The sequence below is a fragment of the Nansenia antarctica genome (genome assembly GCF_963989245.1).
Source record: "Nansenia antarctica genome assembly, chromosome: 1".
In the NCBI taxonomy this organism is placed as follows: domain Eukaryota; kingdom Metazoa; phylum Chordata; class Actinopteri; order Argentiniformes; family Microstomatidae; genus Nansenia; species Nansenia antarctica.
The window spans coordinates 30,500,665-30,515,664 of record NC_137674.1 but is presented as its reverse complement, the minus strand read 5'-3'; the positions used below and the strand labels follow the sequence as shown (position 1 = coordinate 30,515,664).

Below are 15,000 nucleotides of genomic sequence, written 5' to 3'. Positions count from 1 at the left end.
AGACAGACAGGAGGTCAGACAGACAGGAGGTCAGACAGACATGGGGGTCAGACAGACATGGGGGTCAAACAGACAGGTCAAACAGACAGGAGGTCAAACAGACAGGAGGTCAGACAGACAGACAGCTCTGCTGTGGGACTACAGCAGTATTATATGATTATATAACAGTAGTGTTATATTATATGATATTATATGACAGTAGTGTTATATTATATTATGTATTATTATATGACAGTAGTGTTATATTATATTATATTATGTATTAGACAGTAGTGTTATATTATATTATATAACGGTAGTGTTGGTAGGACCGAGGCCTCCTCGCTGGGCTGTGGTGAGGCAGAGACAGCTCAGTAACGACGTCTGTCAGAGTTCATCGCTTCTGTCCATGTAGGCCAGGAAACTGGGTCAGGCCACTTCCTGCCAGGAGTGTGTTGCCGGCCTAATGGTGCAGCAGGCAGGTTTAAACTCTGCTGCCTTCATCTGTGTTGACGTTGTTTCCCTGCGCTTCATTGCTTTGATTTTCCTCTAGATTTAAAAAATATATAGATATTTACTGTTTTGGTCTTTTTTTTCTTTCCTTCTCCAGCCTCCACATTCAGACGTTCTACTTGTTGTTGTTTTTTTACGATTCTGGGTGTTTCTCTATTTTTTTATATTTTTGAATCTTTGCCCTCGACCTAAAATTTCAAGATCAAATATCTTTGCCCTCGATCAAAAGTCATGAACTTTTCCTAGATACAGTATGTGCGTTCTACCACCCAGTATCCTTACATCTTCAAAATCACATCAGGATAAGCTAAGATAAAGCTATTTTGCAGTTTCCTCTGTGTAGGAAGCAGGATTATTTACAAGCGGCCAACTAGTGGTCGTTGTGTGTAAATAGCAGCGTAGCATTGTAAAGAGGGTGAGGCGGCTCTTTTAGTAGGAAAAAACGTCTGTTCTAATGTTAAGAACAACGTAGCACATCCTGTATGTGATGTGTCAACTCCATGTTAAAACTAGGGGCAAGAGGTAGAGCCGGCGTCTAATGATCGCAAGGTCGGCAGATCGGTGGTTCGAACCCCGGCTGGCCACATGTCGAGGTGTCCTTGGGCAAGACACCGAACTCCAAATTGCTTCCATTGAGCGTGTGAATGTGTGCGTGAATGGGTTAATGAGAGGCCATTATGAAGCGCTTTGGAATAAGGCGCTATGTAAGTGCAGTCCATATATAAGTCAGTCCATTTATAAGTCAGTCCATTTATAAGTCAGTCCATATATAAGTCAGTCCATATATAAGTCAGTCCATTTATAAGTCAGTCCATATATAAGTCAGTCCATATATAAGTCAGTCCATTTATAAGTCAGTCCAGTTAGTATATAATGAACAATGTGATTCTGTCCTCCAGATCAGACACAACATCAGGCCGCACTTCCAGGGCTCGGCCACTCACAGGATGGTCTATGATGTCATCACGTGGGCGGGGACTCAGATAGCCATCTGCTACACAGTGGTTCCCTTCGTCGTGCTGGCCGTGGGGCCGTCACTCAAGTTCTACAGGTGAGTCCTATTGGCTGATGTGTTGTTCTACGGGTGAGTCCCATTGGCCGATGTGTTGCAGTTCAAAAACAACACAACTTTATTAACACGTGTGGGACCGTAAACGACACAAAGGCGGAATTTTCTAAAGTCATTCCTCGGATTCTACAGTGTGTTTCCTCTCCTTTCTTCCTCATCCTCTTTCTCCCCTCTTCCTCATCCTCTTCCTCATCATCTTCCTCCTGCCCATCCTCATCATCTTCCTCATCCTCATCCTCATCCTATTCCACATCCACACCCTCATCCTCCTCCTCCTCATCATCTTCCTCTTCCTCATCCTCATCCTCTTCCTCTTCCTCATCCTCCTCCTCATCCTCATCATCTGCCTCTTCCTCATCATCTTCCTCTTCCTCATCTACACCCTCATCCAACCCCCATCTTCATCCTCTTCCTCATCCTCCTCTTCCTCATCCTCTTCCTCATCCTCCTCCACATCCTCATCCTCATCCTCACGGGAGGTAAAGGGAATACCCATTCCCATGGACGTTCCTAGAACACACAGACTGCCATGTTCCAACCCCTCCCCCCCCCCCCACCCACCCATGATGATAACGATTATGACATACAGTACGTAGAGTTCAGATTAGCCCCTTTCCCACGGTCCCCCATCCCGGTGGCTCCTCTTTACCCTCCTGGCCGTTAACGAGGCAGCTTAACGACCAGGGGGACGTGGGAGGATTCACGGCCAGGAGGGGAAGGGTGGCTTCTAACACCGCTGTGGAATCCAGCCCAGTCCACGGCGTCATCTGAGGAGGGTGTGTTGTTGAATCAGCCCCGCCAGAGGAGAGAGAGTGAAACAGTCTCATTAAACCCGCAGGGAATTAGAGGTCTGGCTCACTGCTGGAATGTCAGGGTGTTAGTGTGTGTGTGTATTAGTGTGTGTGTGTGTGTGTGTATTAGTGTGTGTGTGTGTGTGTGTGTGTGTGTGTGAGCGTGCGTGCGAGTGTGTGTGTGTGTGTGTGTGTGTGTGTGTGTGTGTGTGTGTGTGTCCGTGGGTGTGCGTGGGTGTGTGTGTGTATGTGTGCATGTATACGTGTGATCACTATGGACTCTGTTAATCCTATAATAATAAACGACACTGTGCAGGCCAGAACATGCGGCCCGGATTAACAGCGACATCGTCAGGACTTTTGGTCCAGTTTAGCTCCGGCAGGGGTCGACTGTGAACACGACGTGAAGTTATGTGTTTGATATTGTTGTAGTTTTATAGAAAACATGCTGAGAATTGAAATCTGTCTCTCTACATTCTGGGAAATGGAGCAATCATGGAGCACACCCCCCCCCCTTTTCCTTCCTGGACAGAGGTGCCAATTCTGTGGCGCAGTTAACTGCCTGTTAACTGCCAATAACTTGTGGGGCAGATTTGTATGATATGATTGGTTCTCAAGAATAGTGAATCTCATGACCAAGGAAGCTTCTAGAAATATGTGTCCCGCTTTTTTGACTCTGCTACTTTCTCTCTGAGCACATGTACTTTGCTTAATAAAAGGCCTCATTTGAGCCAACTGATTTAAGCTCTTTGTGCTTTTATATTACTGCTAAATCTACTAAGAATCAATTAGATCCACAACAATATCCCAGCGTTCTCAGCACCGCCGTTCACCTGCAGTTCACCTCCAGCTCTCTCACGGGAGGTGTGTGAGATGTGAATGAACAGATGAAATCCCCCCCTGAGGGTTCGCCCTCCGTCTCATTGACGAGCTGGTTTATTTAATCACTCATAACCACAGTGAGGTTCACCAAGGTTCAGGCAGGCCCTGGCAGGAAGCTGAAAGCTTGAAGTTATGCCCCCCCCCCCCCCCCAGGTGTATTATTTGTATTTAATGTTTGTTTGATCTCAAGCGGGGAGCCGGATCAGAGCGGAGCCATCCATTTAGACCAAACCTAACGTGTTCGTTCAACTATGATCATGTTAACAACTTCAGTGTCCTGACTTGGACTGTTCTCCCTGACCCTTGTCCTGCATGTTCTCTCCCACAGAGTGAGGGGAGTGGAGGACAGAGAGTCCCTAGACCTCTCCCTCCCCCTCTCTCTCCCCCCCCTTTCTCTCTCCCTCTCCCTCTCTCCCCACCTCTCTCTCTCTCCCGCTCCCTCTCTCTCCCTCTCTCTTTTCGTCTCCCTCCCTATCTCTCTCCCCCCCCCCTCCCCTGTCCTACGGTGTTATGATGTACAGTAGAAAGGTGGAGGTTCCAGGAGGTCAGACAGACAGGAGGTCTGACAGACAGGCGGTCAGACAGACAGGCGGTACCCTGTCCCTCAGGTCCTGGTACTTCTTGACCCCTTGTCTCCCCTGTCTCCCCAGGTCCTGGTACTTCTGCATCCACATCGCCTGCCTGCTGCTGGTCCTGGCGCTGCCTGTGAAGCCTCGCCACCTGCGGGCCAAGGAGGCCGGGGGCCAGGGGGACCCCCACAACCTCTCCCCCACCACAGACAACAACTGCAACCAGAAACACAAGGCCACATGAGGCTCTCTCTCAGCGCAGGCCTCAGCTCAGCAGCACCACACACAGACCACACGCGGAGGGGACAGACGCTGCTGGGACACTGACCACGGTGCAGCAGACACCCACGCTTTTACCTTCCAGGAACCAACCTACCAACCTACCAACCTACCAACCTACCAAAAACACAGGACAGGACACACACACACACACACACACACACACAGTGTCAACAAACCCGTCAAACCTTCCAGTAGCAAGGAACCCGACTGGACGAGAGGAGAAGCGATCATTCCGAGAGGAATAGACGGAATGAGAGAGGGAGGGAGGGAGGGAGGGAGGGAGGGAGGGAGGAGAGAGAGAGAGAGAGAGAGAGAGAGAGAGAGAGAGAGAGAGAGAGAGAGAGAGAGAGAGAGAGAGAGAGAGAGAGAGAGAGAGAGAGAGAGAGAGAGAGAGAGAGAGAGAGAGAGAGAGAGAGAGAGAGAGAGAGAGAGAGAGAGAGAGAGAGAGAGAGAGAGAGAGAGAGAGAGAGAGAGAGAGAGAGAGAGAGAGAGAGAGAGAGGCCTGTACGTGACTAGGATCTAACCAGTGATCATAATTACATCAGGCAGGCGGGAACAGTGCGACGGAGTGCAGAGGAATGCAAACTGACTTTGAAGTTGCCTTAAACCCTCTGTGTAGTAGCAGGCTAGGCGGCTAAGGCACAGGTACTGCAGGGTTGTGGACGGCTGTGGAACGGAGCTCTCATCTGACTGCATGGGAGAATGACACCGCTGCAGTTTCACCACCAGATGGCGCTATAGAAACAGGCAGTGCAGACGGAGGTATCTAGACGGTTTTTGTCATTGTCTGAAGACCTCTTCTAGGAAAGAGGCGTAACAGGAACAACATCTGTGTGTGTGCGTTAAAAAAAGAAAAAAAAAGAAAAGAAATATAACCTTTTTTTCTGTCAGCTGCCAATTTCAAACAGGCCTTAGGATCCCCATAACATGGTTTGATGTCCGTTGTCTGTTGTTGAGGAGGAGTTTTTTTTTTTCCATCTGCTTTTCATATCTGCTGCTCTTTTGTAAATGATGCTGGTTCTCTGCTCAAGGGGGTGCGTGTGTGGGTATTCACGGTGATTTGTATTTAGTTGTGTTGTTTGTTTTTTTTCTTCACATGGGGGTTGATTTAGTGTGTTTTTAGTTTTTTAAATTTTTTACAGACTGTAGGTTTCCGCTTGGCTCAAATGTTTTTGCCTACCTCTGAAATATCAATAATCACATGATCAATACAGTTAAATAGGCAGCCATCATTTGATTATATGGATATGTGTAAAGTGTCTGAGAGTATTTCTATTGTTTTCTGTGCAGACCAGAATCCTACACGATAGCTATTCTTTTTTATAAAGTTTCTAAATTAATTGCAACAAAATTGCGTTGTAGCCATACTGCGTTGTAGCCAAATTGCGTTGTAGCCATACTGTGCCACTCAGGATACAGATTCTCAAACTATGAATACTATATTTATTCCAATAAATAAATACTTTCTCACTCGTACACATAGAATACCAAATGAAGATACATTTCAGATGTATGAATTCACCTGTAATACTGTAGCATCAACAGGTGGAGCAATATCCATTTGTCTCTGGGGAAACCTGCCGTATGTAATAATGGTCTATTAGCTTTGGGTGTATGTGACATCATTTGTATGGAATTGTTCGACATACATTAACTCATTTGCCCTCTTGTTTTGCTAATTGAGTAGGTTCCCGACACTGTACTGTTCATTTAAAAGGTGGCATTACTGATGGCTGCCTTTGGGACAAGACTGTGGTTCCCATCCCTTGTTTTGTACTGTGAGTGACCCACCCTAAAGCCTTTTGACTGATCCTACGACCCAAATATATATCTATCTATCTCCAGCCTGGTCATAGGCTTGAGCTGTACTCCGGAGTACTCTCCCTGATCCAATATCTGTGGAAACTCCTGTGTGAAAAGGTTCTGTTGGGTCTGTCACCAAGTCTACCATAAGATGGGTGTTTTACTGTGTGCAGAGAACAGCACACAACCTCTAAGCGTGACCCACGGCGAACAGCGCCCCCTGGGGGACGTTAACGTGGGACGGGACATGTACACGACTCACACAACGACACCACCGTTGGGGCTTTGTCATGTCATCTGTTTAGTTTTTCAACAATCTTCCTTTTTATTATAAATTTTTTTGTATTCTTTCTTTTTTTTTGCACAGATGCTAAAGTGTTTGGCTGCACAGTTGTTAAGCACACTTGGGTTGGCAGCAGAGGAAGTCGAGCAGAACCGTAGCAAGGCCCGGGGTGGGTAGCGAGGCGGCCATTTTGGGGACGGGGACGGGGACGGCATTATTTTGTTATATTAGTAACACAACCCAGCAGCACTCACATTTTACTACTGTGTGTAATCCTCTCCTTCATATGGTTTCCTAACATGTGCATATTCCTGCCATAAATGTGTGTATTTCTGTGATTCTTTGATGTTCAAGTGGTCTGTACTCTGTAGGTACACTGTATTTGTAGCCAGGACTGGAGGGGCCTGAGTAAAGGAAAGGGATGTCATCTCTACCGACATGGCGACATGGTTTTGCACTGCATGGCCCCCACATCCCCAAACCAGCAGATCAATGCAAACTAACTACTCCACAAAATGTCCCAAAGTGCCAAATCATAAATGGCGCATATATGTTATTGTATGTGTGTGTAGAAGAAACATAATGGTTATTTTTGTGTCAAGAAGGAAAACCTATGGAAAGATTTGTATAACAGTACTTTGAAGAAAAAAAAAATCTGATTTATGTCGTCAAATAAAGAGAAATTATTTTTAAACACTAATACAAGAGATTTGAAAAAGAAACGAGAGTTCTCTCTCTATTGTTTTTTGTTTGCACTTCAGGTAGGAATGTGTGTGCGCGGTGCTAGATGGGGAGATGGGGAGAAGAGGCCAGAGATGATGGAAGGGGAGGGAGGGGTCAGGAGAATCCCAACAGGGGGTCGAGATTCAGAACGAGGAGAGGAATCTGTCGTCCTTGTGAGGCGATGGAGGGGGAATGATGACAGTTGGATGATGACTTGTTCACTAGTATTAACCGTGTGTGTGTGTGTGTGTGTGTGAGAGAGAGTGTGTGTGTGTGTGTGTGTGTGTGTGCACGCGGCGCGCGTGTGTGTGAGAGTGAGCGAGTAAGTGAGTAAGCGAGCGTGTCTGACCCTGTGTCTCACTCAAGCCTACAGTAATTCACCCTATATAGATGAACTGAGCTGGGCTATGCTAGGCAAGCCTGTGTAAAGCCCAGTATGGTTGGGGTCTGTAGTCAGTTGTAATCAGTTTCCCTCCTGTCAAGATATTGAATCCAATTGGGAATATTTGACCATAAACCCTCTGCCTCTATTTAGTCCATGTGCTCACAGCTACCCTGGAAATCCACTACTGTTCCTCTCTCTCCCTCTTTCTGTCTCTCCCTCATCTCTCTCTCTACCTCCCCCCTCTCTCTAACCATCTCTTGCCTTCTCTCCCTCCCTCCTTACCTCTTAAATCATCAAATTACTGGCATTTGATTGCCCTACATGGACACTTTGGTCAACACTGTGAATAATGAGTCACATCTATACATGAAGGTAACTAATGCTTTATTTGTAACACTCGGTGGCTGTTGGGGTGTCTTGTTTCAATGTTTTATTCACAATGGAGTATGCTATTGTATATTTCTTGACAGTTGCCACTGATTAAACCGCCTGATTAAAAATAGTACACTGTTCACTTTGCAGTGATTCCTTCTCAGTTTGCTGAATTATTCCCACGACTCCCGCCCACCATAATAATATTAGAGCTCTTCTACAAAGTTGCAAAAACAAAATGCAACAACTTTTCTGGATCAATGACTTGGATGTTGAGTCGACACAATAACATGGAACTCTGACTCTAAATAACTGGGCAGCGAACACTGTCAGCTGACCGCTTACTATCTGCAAAACTCAGGCATGAAAATGGGTCGGGGTGAAAAAGGTGAGAAGGATACGAGATCCGGAACCTGCTAGGCGGTCGGCGGAAAGTTTTTTTTGTGGAAAAATTAGCTTCCATGTGCTCATATCTGATTTATTTTAGATTTACTTTAGTGGTGGTCACATGCAGAATTACAAGATTGCAAAAAATAAAAAAAATACAAGTATGAATGTAGGTCACCTATTTTGGATTCAAAACGGCGAATTTCGCCGAAAGGTGAGCGATTATCATGCCTTTAAGTCTTTTCTGTGAGCCAACTTCTCCCACGAGCCGCCCCCCCCTCCCTCCCTGTAGCTGGAGGCGGAGTTCTGAACGCTACTCAAATGTTGACAGCTGATTAGCTGCACTTTCTACTACGAGATGACTTGAGAACTTGGGGAAATCCTGTTAACAGTGACCATATTCACACCATTCAACCGAAAGCCACCCCTCTTCGTCGCCAGGACGTCGTGAACTGTGCGTGTGGGTGGTCTTCGTAAAGGTAAGGTCACAAGTCTCGTAGTAACGTAGTGAATGTTTCATGGGAGGAAGGTTACTAGGAGCTAGCTACTGTAGCTAACGGGATGTTTGGCCAGCGTGCTGCTTCCGTCTTGTCTTGTCTGTCTGTCTGTCTTGTCTTAAACTGCCAGTTAAAGCCGGCTGTTGAATTAGGCGACACTTTAATCGAGACTTATTGGGGCTAATCGGGTTAATAGAAAGTAAACGACAACAAGAGGCTGTCACCCACCACCTGTTGAAAAGGGAGAGTGGGTTTTGTGACCAGGGTTTGCGTTCGTCAATTTGCTCTGAGAGCGCCGGAGCGCACACTGGGGGTCAACGTCACGAAGGGGTCAAGTCATTTGATTGGACGAGAAGCATCCCGTGAGTGTTGATCAGATTGACCAGAGCGTGTTTACAAACGCACCCCAGGTGTGTTTGCGGGTCTCTTTGTTGTCCCCTCCTCAAAGTGACAGATGTCGCCCAACCCGCGACTGTCACGTCCTCAGCTCGCTGTGTCTATTGTGCTTTGCGTGTCATAGATATAATGTTGTGTAAAACAAGCTTATGAATAAGACATATTATGCACACAGACATACGTTAGCCATTCATGCATTAGGAAGTATACAGTGTACAGTAACGAGTGCTTGAACGACACGAGTCACGACCATATTATGATTCAGTCACTGCAGCCATGATTCATTTATTGAGCCAGAGGAATTATGTGTCCTGAGTCTGTCTGTCTGCCACCTTGTTGTGACCAACATAGGCCGTTTGGAAATCTACCCTCAGCAGTTTCACACAGCCTGGCAGTCTGAGTCTGTCTGTGAGCTGACTGTTAGAGATCTTATCCTCTGCTAGAGTCGGTCTGTCTGCTTCCTACAGGGGCCAACTGAAAACCAGGCTGGTTGATTGATTGAATTTCATAGGGGGGAGAGAGGGAGACAGACAGAGAGAGAGAGACAGAGACAGAGACAGAGAGAGAGAGAGAGAGAGGGAGCAAGTGAAAGATAAGGGTAGAGAAAGAGAGAGAGAGAGAGAGAGAGAGAGAGAGAGGAAGAGAGAGAGAGAGAGAGGGAGGGGGAGAGAGAGGGAGAGAGGGAGGGGGGGTAGAGTAAAAGATAGATAGACAGACAGAGAGGGAGAGAGAGGGAGGGAGGGGGGTAGAGTAAAAGATAGATAGACAGACAGACAGAGAGGGAGAGAGAGAGGGGTAGAGAAAAAGTGAGAAGTAGAGGAAGATAAAACAGTGAGATTCAGTGGTCTTGTACAGACCTAGTTTACACATCGATGCTGATGTTGTTGAAACACTGGTCTTCCTGCCAAGAGAGAAAGGATGGATTAATCACAAACTAACCACAGGCTCATCATTAGGCCTATCCCCGTGCACCTAGATCCACCTGTTGGTTTAAAATGATTATTTATTATAGAAGGATAACTCGTGTAATGCGTTAATCATTACCCTGACATCAGAAGCCCCTGTCCCCATTAAGCTGCGCTGTTGATCCAGGAGACAGAGCATGAAATGTATGGTAATCCAGGCGTGTGCCTCCTCTATTGTGTTAGAGAGGGGGAGAGAGGGGGGAAGAGAGGGGAGGGGGGGGAGAGAGAGGAAATAGAAAGGGGGGAGGGAGAGAGGGGGAGAGACAGAGTAAACAGGGAGGGAGGGGGAGAGAGAGAGAGAGTAAACAGGGAGGGGGAGAGAGAGAGAGAGAGAGAGAGAGAGAGAGAGAAAGAGAGAGAGAAAGAGAGAGAGAGAGAGAGGAGAGAAAGAGAGAGAGAGAGAGATCTGGGCGTTGCTTTGGCTAGCTCATCCATTATTCATAGCCAGGGAGTCAGGGGGATGCCAAGCCCAGGGTCTCTTGTTGATACTCAGTGTGTGTGTGGATGTGCACGAGAGAGCGACTGTCGTTGAACAACGGCTATTGTCATCCGTGACAGACGTGCGTAGGCTACAGATCTAATATTAAGGTAAGACAGGAAAGGACTTTGGTTTGTTTTGTTGTCATATGCATGAGTTTGTCATGGGGAGGCTGCGCTGGCTACTTCTGTCTCTGTCTCTAGGTGTGTCTTTGTTGGGGTGAGTTGGTGTGGGTTGTATAATTGGGGGGGGGGGGGAGGTGGTGTCTCCCCCCTCCCTCCCCTCCACAGCCCCTAAACCTAATCAATAGACAGAGAGAATCCTTCAGCTGGTTTATTGATTGTTGGTTGTCCGGTGTGGGGTGGTGTCATCTGTGTACTGGGGAGAGTGGTTGTACTGGGACACAGAAGGGTGTGTCACTAGGGGTCTTATGTTACCGTGGTTACAAAGGTCGGGGGATCAGTTGACTGGTCTGATTTTGAAGGAAGGTGTGGAAAACATTTTTTATTTTTTTGTAATCAGTATTTTATTGAATTTTTCAACAAACACATTTCTTTACTTATACAACTTTTGTATAAAATGGTAACAATATCACAGAATAAGGGAAAACAATTTATTGAATGGAACCCCCCCCCCCCCCCAGAATCTAGCTAGTTAACATAATGAAGGATGTTGTTGTTATGTTGTCCGATAATTTGATTAAAATACATTAAAAAATAAATAAAAGCGTTTCTGTTGACGTGTTACTTGGTCATTTACACGTGTTGCTGTTGCCACTCTAGATAGTGTTTCTGCAGCTAAATACGGCACTTGCGCTACCTATTGTTTTATAGTTATTATTATGTTATTATAACTTTGTTCCACTGTTGAGGAGTGAGCATGCCCTAAGCCTTTCACTGCACCCTCTACAGCTGTACGCTGTGTGTGTGTGTGTGTGTGTGTGTGACAAATCACTTTGATTTGATAGCTGTTGAGGGAACAGCTGCTCTTTCTTATACGATCAGCTATTCTCGAGGCTGTGTGTGTCATTTGATCGGATTATGCATAATCACTCATCTCCTGTGAGTATCACAGAGACATATGCCATATTCAACAAGTAATATAATCGAAGGCTAAATTGAATTAGCCTACGCCTAGTTGTTGTTGAGGTTGTTATTGTGTGGTGGAGGAGAAGAGTGTTGTCGTAATCATTTCCATTTCCGTTTTTTACATTTAGCAGACGCTTTTATCCAAAGCGTCTTACAACAAGTGCATTTGTCTAAAGTAAGTGAGTGAGTGTCGTCTATACATCACTCATCGTAAGATGAAAGTCTATGCAGAGTCCAATGCTAGAAGGAAGGATTAAAAAATATTTAAAAAAAAATATTATTATGAACAGTAGATGAAGTCTACAGAGAGGATCCTGAGTTGAACCGTGCACTGTGCAATGTCAATTAGAGGCAATATTCTGGACAATACATTCTACAGTATTGCGCCTCAGGGAACACTCCACATGAATCTTTAATGAAGAACAGCAGGGTTGGTCGTTGCTTCTCAGCCACACAAAGGCTTCATCAGATAGTGTTTGTTAGAGATGGCATCATTATTAATGCTGAATGCTGAATGCTGCTAAATGGCAAAATTATTAATTTAAAATTATTAAGAGACATAAGACAGGGCAGACCACTCCATGACTTGCGTTTATTCACGTCGAAATACACAACAACAACAACAACAACAACAACAAAATAATTAAAAGCCGAATTCACTGAGGAACATCATAACGCTTTCGTTTTCCCTTAAAAAACAACAACAACAAAAAACTGATGTTGTTGGCGATCAAAGATAGTTACTCTGTCAGGACTAAATATCTAGTTTAATCTGTCTTGACATGTTTAGCCTACATAGTGGCGCAGCAACACTTGTCTATTCCTGCTCAGAGTGATAACCTACATCTGTAGAGTCTCTTTCTACCACATTTTTGAGTTTTTAAGCCAATTAGTGTGTGTAGCTAATGAAAGGCTGAAAGCCCATTTCGCTTAGGTCAAAGAAAGCACTGAACCAGAATAACTAGCAGACAGCATTTAAAAAGCCTTGTCCTGGTCTCAAAGCCCAGGCCTTCTTGCAAACTTTCAAAAGTCCAATTAAAAGTCCTAAGAAGCAAGCAAGCTTGGCTAGATGTCTTTATAATAGGAGAATATAATTGATAGAGAGACTATTACCCAGAACAGCAGCAAACTGTAAGCAAACTGTAACGTATCTAGGTTCACGGGGAGAGGGAGAGAGGGAGGGAGAGAGAGAGAGAGGGAGAGAGAGAGAGAGGGAGAGGGAGAGAGAGAGAGAGAGAGAGAGAGAGAGAGAGAGAGAGAGAGAGAGAGAGAGAGAGAGAGAGAGAGAGAGAGAGAGAGAGAGAGAGAGAGAGAGAGAGAGAGAGAGAGAGAGAGAGAGAGAGAGAGAGAGAGAGAGAGAGGTTGAAACAGACAAGCTCCTCACTCATCATGTGGTCTTCCTGCCCTGTCTGTGACTGTCCTTGGCCTCTCCTCTCCTCTCCTCTCCCCCCCTCTCCCCCGTCCCCCTCTCTCTGGACTGTCCTCAGCCTCAAATGAGTTACTCCTGGAGGTCTTCAGTCTGATGACTGATGCTCAGACCAGGGGAGGCTGGCGGAGGTAGACATCGGAAGCCGGGCGCCTTGTAACGCGCGGAACCTAATGAGGAACGCCAACAACGACGTCCTCCGATTTCTACCGTCGTGTTCGATGACCACATTCCGTACCATGCATCACAATGAGGCCCGTCCTCCGATTTCTACCTCCGCTAGCCTCCCCCCCTGCCTCCAATGGATGCCTCATGTCTGGTGACGAGGGTAGGGTACAGTAGGGTACAGTTAGGGTAGTCACCGCTGTAATGACCTCAGTCGTTGTCTGGTCACATGTCTTTCTCTGCCCCTTAAAAAAGAAAACATTAAACCCCCCAAAACAGGAACAGTGGCTGGAAATTGTCCAAGAGATTTTTGTTATGGAAAAGATGACATACCTTTTGAGACTCAAAATCAATATATTTGAAAAATACTGGAACATTTTTTACATTTGTGTGAAACGTGACACCTTCTTATTTAATACCCATATAGAATATATTACCAGTAACATGTTCATTGAAACACCTCCGGACTTCTTATTTCTTCTTTTTTTCTTACTTTTTTTCTTACTTTCTTTCCTTTCCTTTTCACTTTTGTACCCATCTGTTTAGGGGTTATGCTATGTTTCTTTACCCTTTGTTTTACCATTCAAGATGTAGATATGATGTTCTGTCCATGTCTATGCTGAAACCCAATAAAAACTCAAGTGATAAAAAAAGAAAAAGAAAACATTAAAAGAAACAGAAGTAAAATCAAAGTCCTCTGCCCCCGCTCACGACCAAGAGCGTGATGGTCAGAGTCGTTGGCGGCCATCTTGTTAGCCAGCAGCAGCCTTTACACCAGGTCACTCCTCCTGACCTGGAGGCGGGAATCCCCTTCAATCTCAACAGCTGTAACTGCTGTTCTGTTCAGTTCACTGTGTGTAGTATTCTCTGAGTGACTGCAGGTGGCGTCATTCCTAGCCTTTGAGATTCTCCTTCTCACCTTTAAGGCTCTCCATAACCTAGCACCTTCATATCTCCTGAAATCCGTCTTACTCACACTCCCTCCCGTAGTCTCAGATCCCCGCCTCTGTAACTCTCTGCCACCTAACATATGTAATATTGACACTCTCTCCACTTTCAAATCCAGTCTTAAAACACACCTTTTCACAATGGCTTATTTGGTTTGATCTGCTGTATTTTGTTGTTGTCTGACTTTGCTGTTTTTATCTCACTTTGCTTTGTTGATTTTATACTGTTTTGATATGTGGGTTTAACTATGTCTTGTAAGGTGTCCTTGAGACCCTTGAAAGGCGCCCATAAATAAAATGTATTATTATTATTATTATTATACTGTATACTTCAACTGTATACTGTATACTTCAACAGACAGAGTCACACTATCTGAAGTGAGATCAGTGTTAGTAAGTAGCCTCGAGTCTAATGAGCCTTTAGGGAGCAGGAGCCTATCTCCTGTTTCCATAGCGTGAGGCAGCTTGATGTACAAGTACACCCCCTGGACATGACGCTGGTATGTGTGTGTACATGTAAACACTCTCCTTCTTCTTTCTCTCTGTCTCTCTGTTTCGTTCTCTGCCTCTCTCTCTCTCACGTACATTCTCTCACTTTCTCTCTCTCTCTTTCACACACACACACACACACACACACAAACACACACACACACACACACACACACACACACACACACACACACACACACACACACACTATCTGGAAAACAAGAAAAAACTGCATACAAGGTCAGGGGTCAGTGGACCCAGTCCTGATATATATTTTTTTAAGGATCCCCATTAGCTAGTGCCGTAGCAACTAGCTAGTCTTCCTGGGGTCCACACATAAAACACATAAGTAACAATCATAGAATCAGTCTGTACTACAAAAATTATACATAATTCAGCATTGTGCAATTAATATAACTACCAAACTAAGTGATAGATGAAAAAGAAAATACAAAAGTGTAAGGTATAAAAAGAACCGACATAACGGGTGGTTTGCTGGCAGCACGGCTTA

At 45.4% G+C, this 15,000-nt stretch overlaps 2 protein-coding genes across 2 annotated transcripts in view; both read left to right on the top strand.

The window, feature by feature from the left end:
* mboat2a (membrane bound O-acyltransferase domain containing 2a) overlaps positions 1-4,047 on the top strand; it is a gene marked incomplete at both ends in the record, with an annotated part of 61,576 nt that extends 57,529 nt beyond the window's left edge. The window contains 2 exon segments of the mRNA XM_080549322.1: positions 1,392-1,543; positions 3,885-4,047. Of these exon segments, the coding sequence (XP_080405448.1) occupies positions 1,392-1,543; positions 3,885-4,047 (315 nt within the window).
* A 4,347-nt stretch (positions 4,048-8,394) lies between these two features.
* Positions 8,395-15,000, top strand: part of kidins220a (kinase D-interacting substrate 220a) — a 73,169-nt gene continuing 66,563 nt past the window's right edge. Inside the window, exon 1 of the mRNA XM_080549021.1 lies at positions 8,395-8,517. The gene's annotated coding sequence lies outside the window, so the exon portion shown is untranslated. The remainder of the gene's footprint in view (positions 8,518-15,000) is intronic.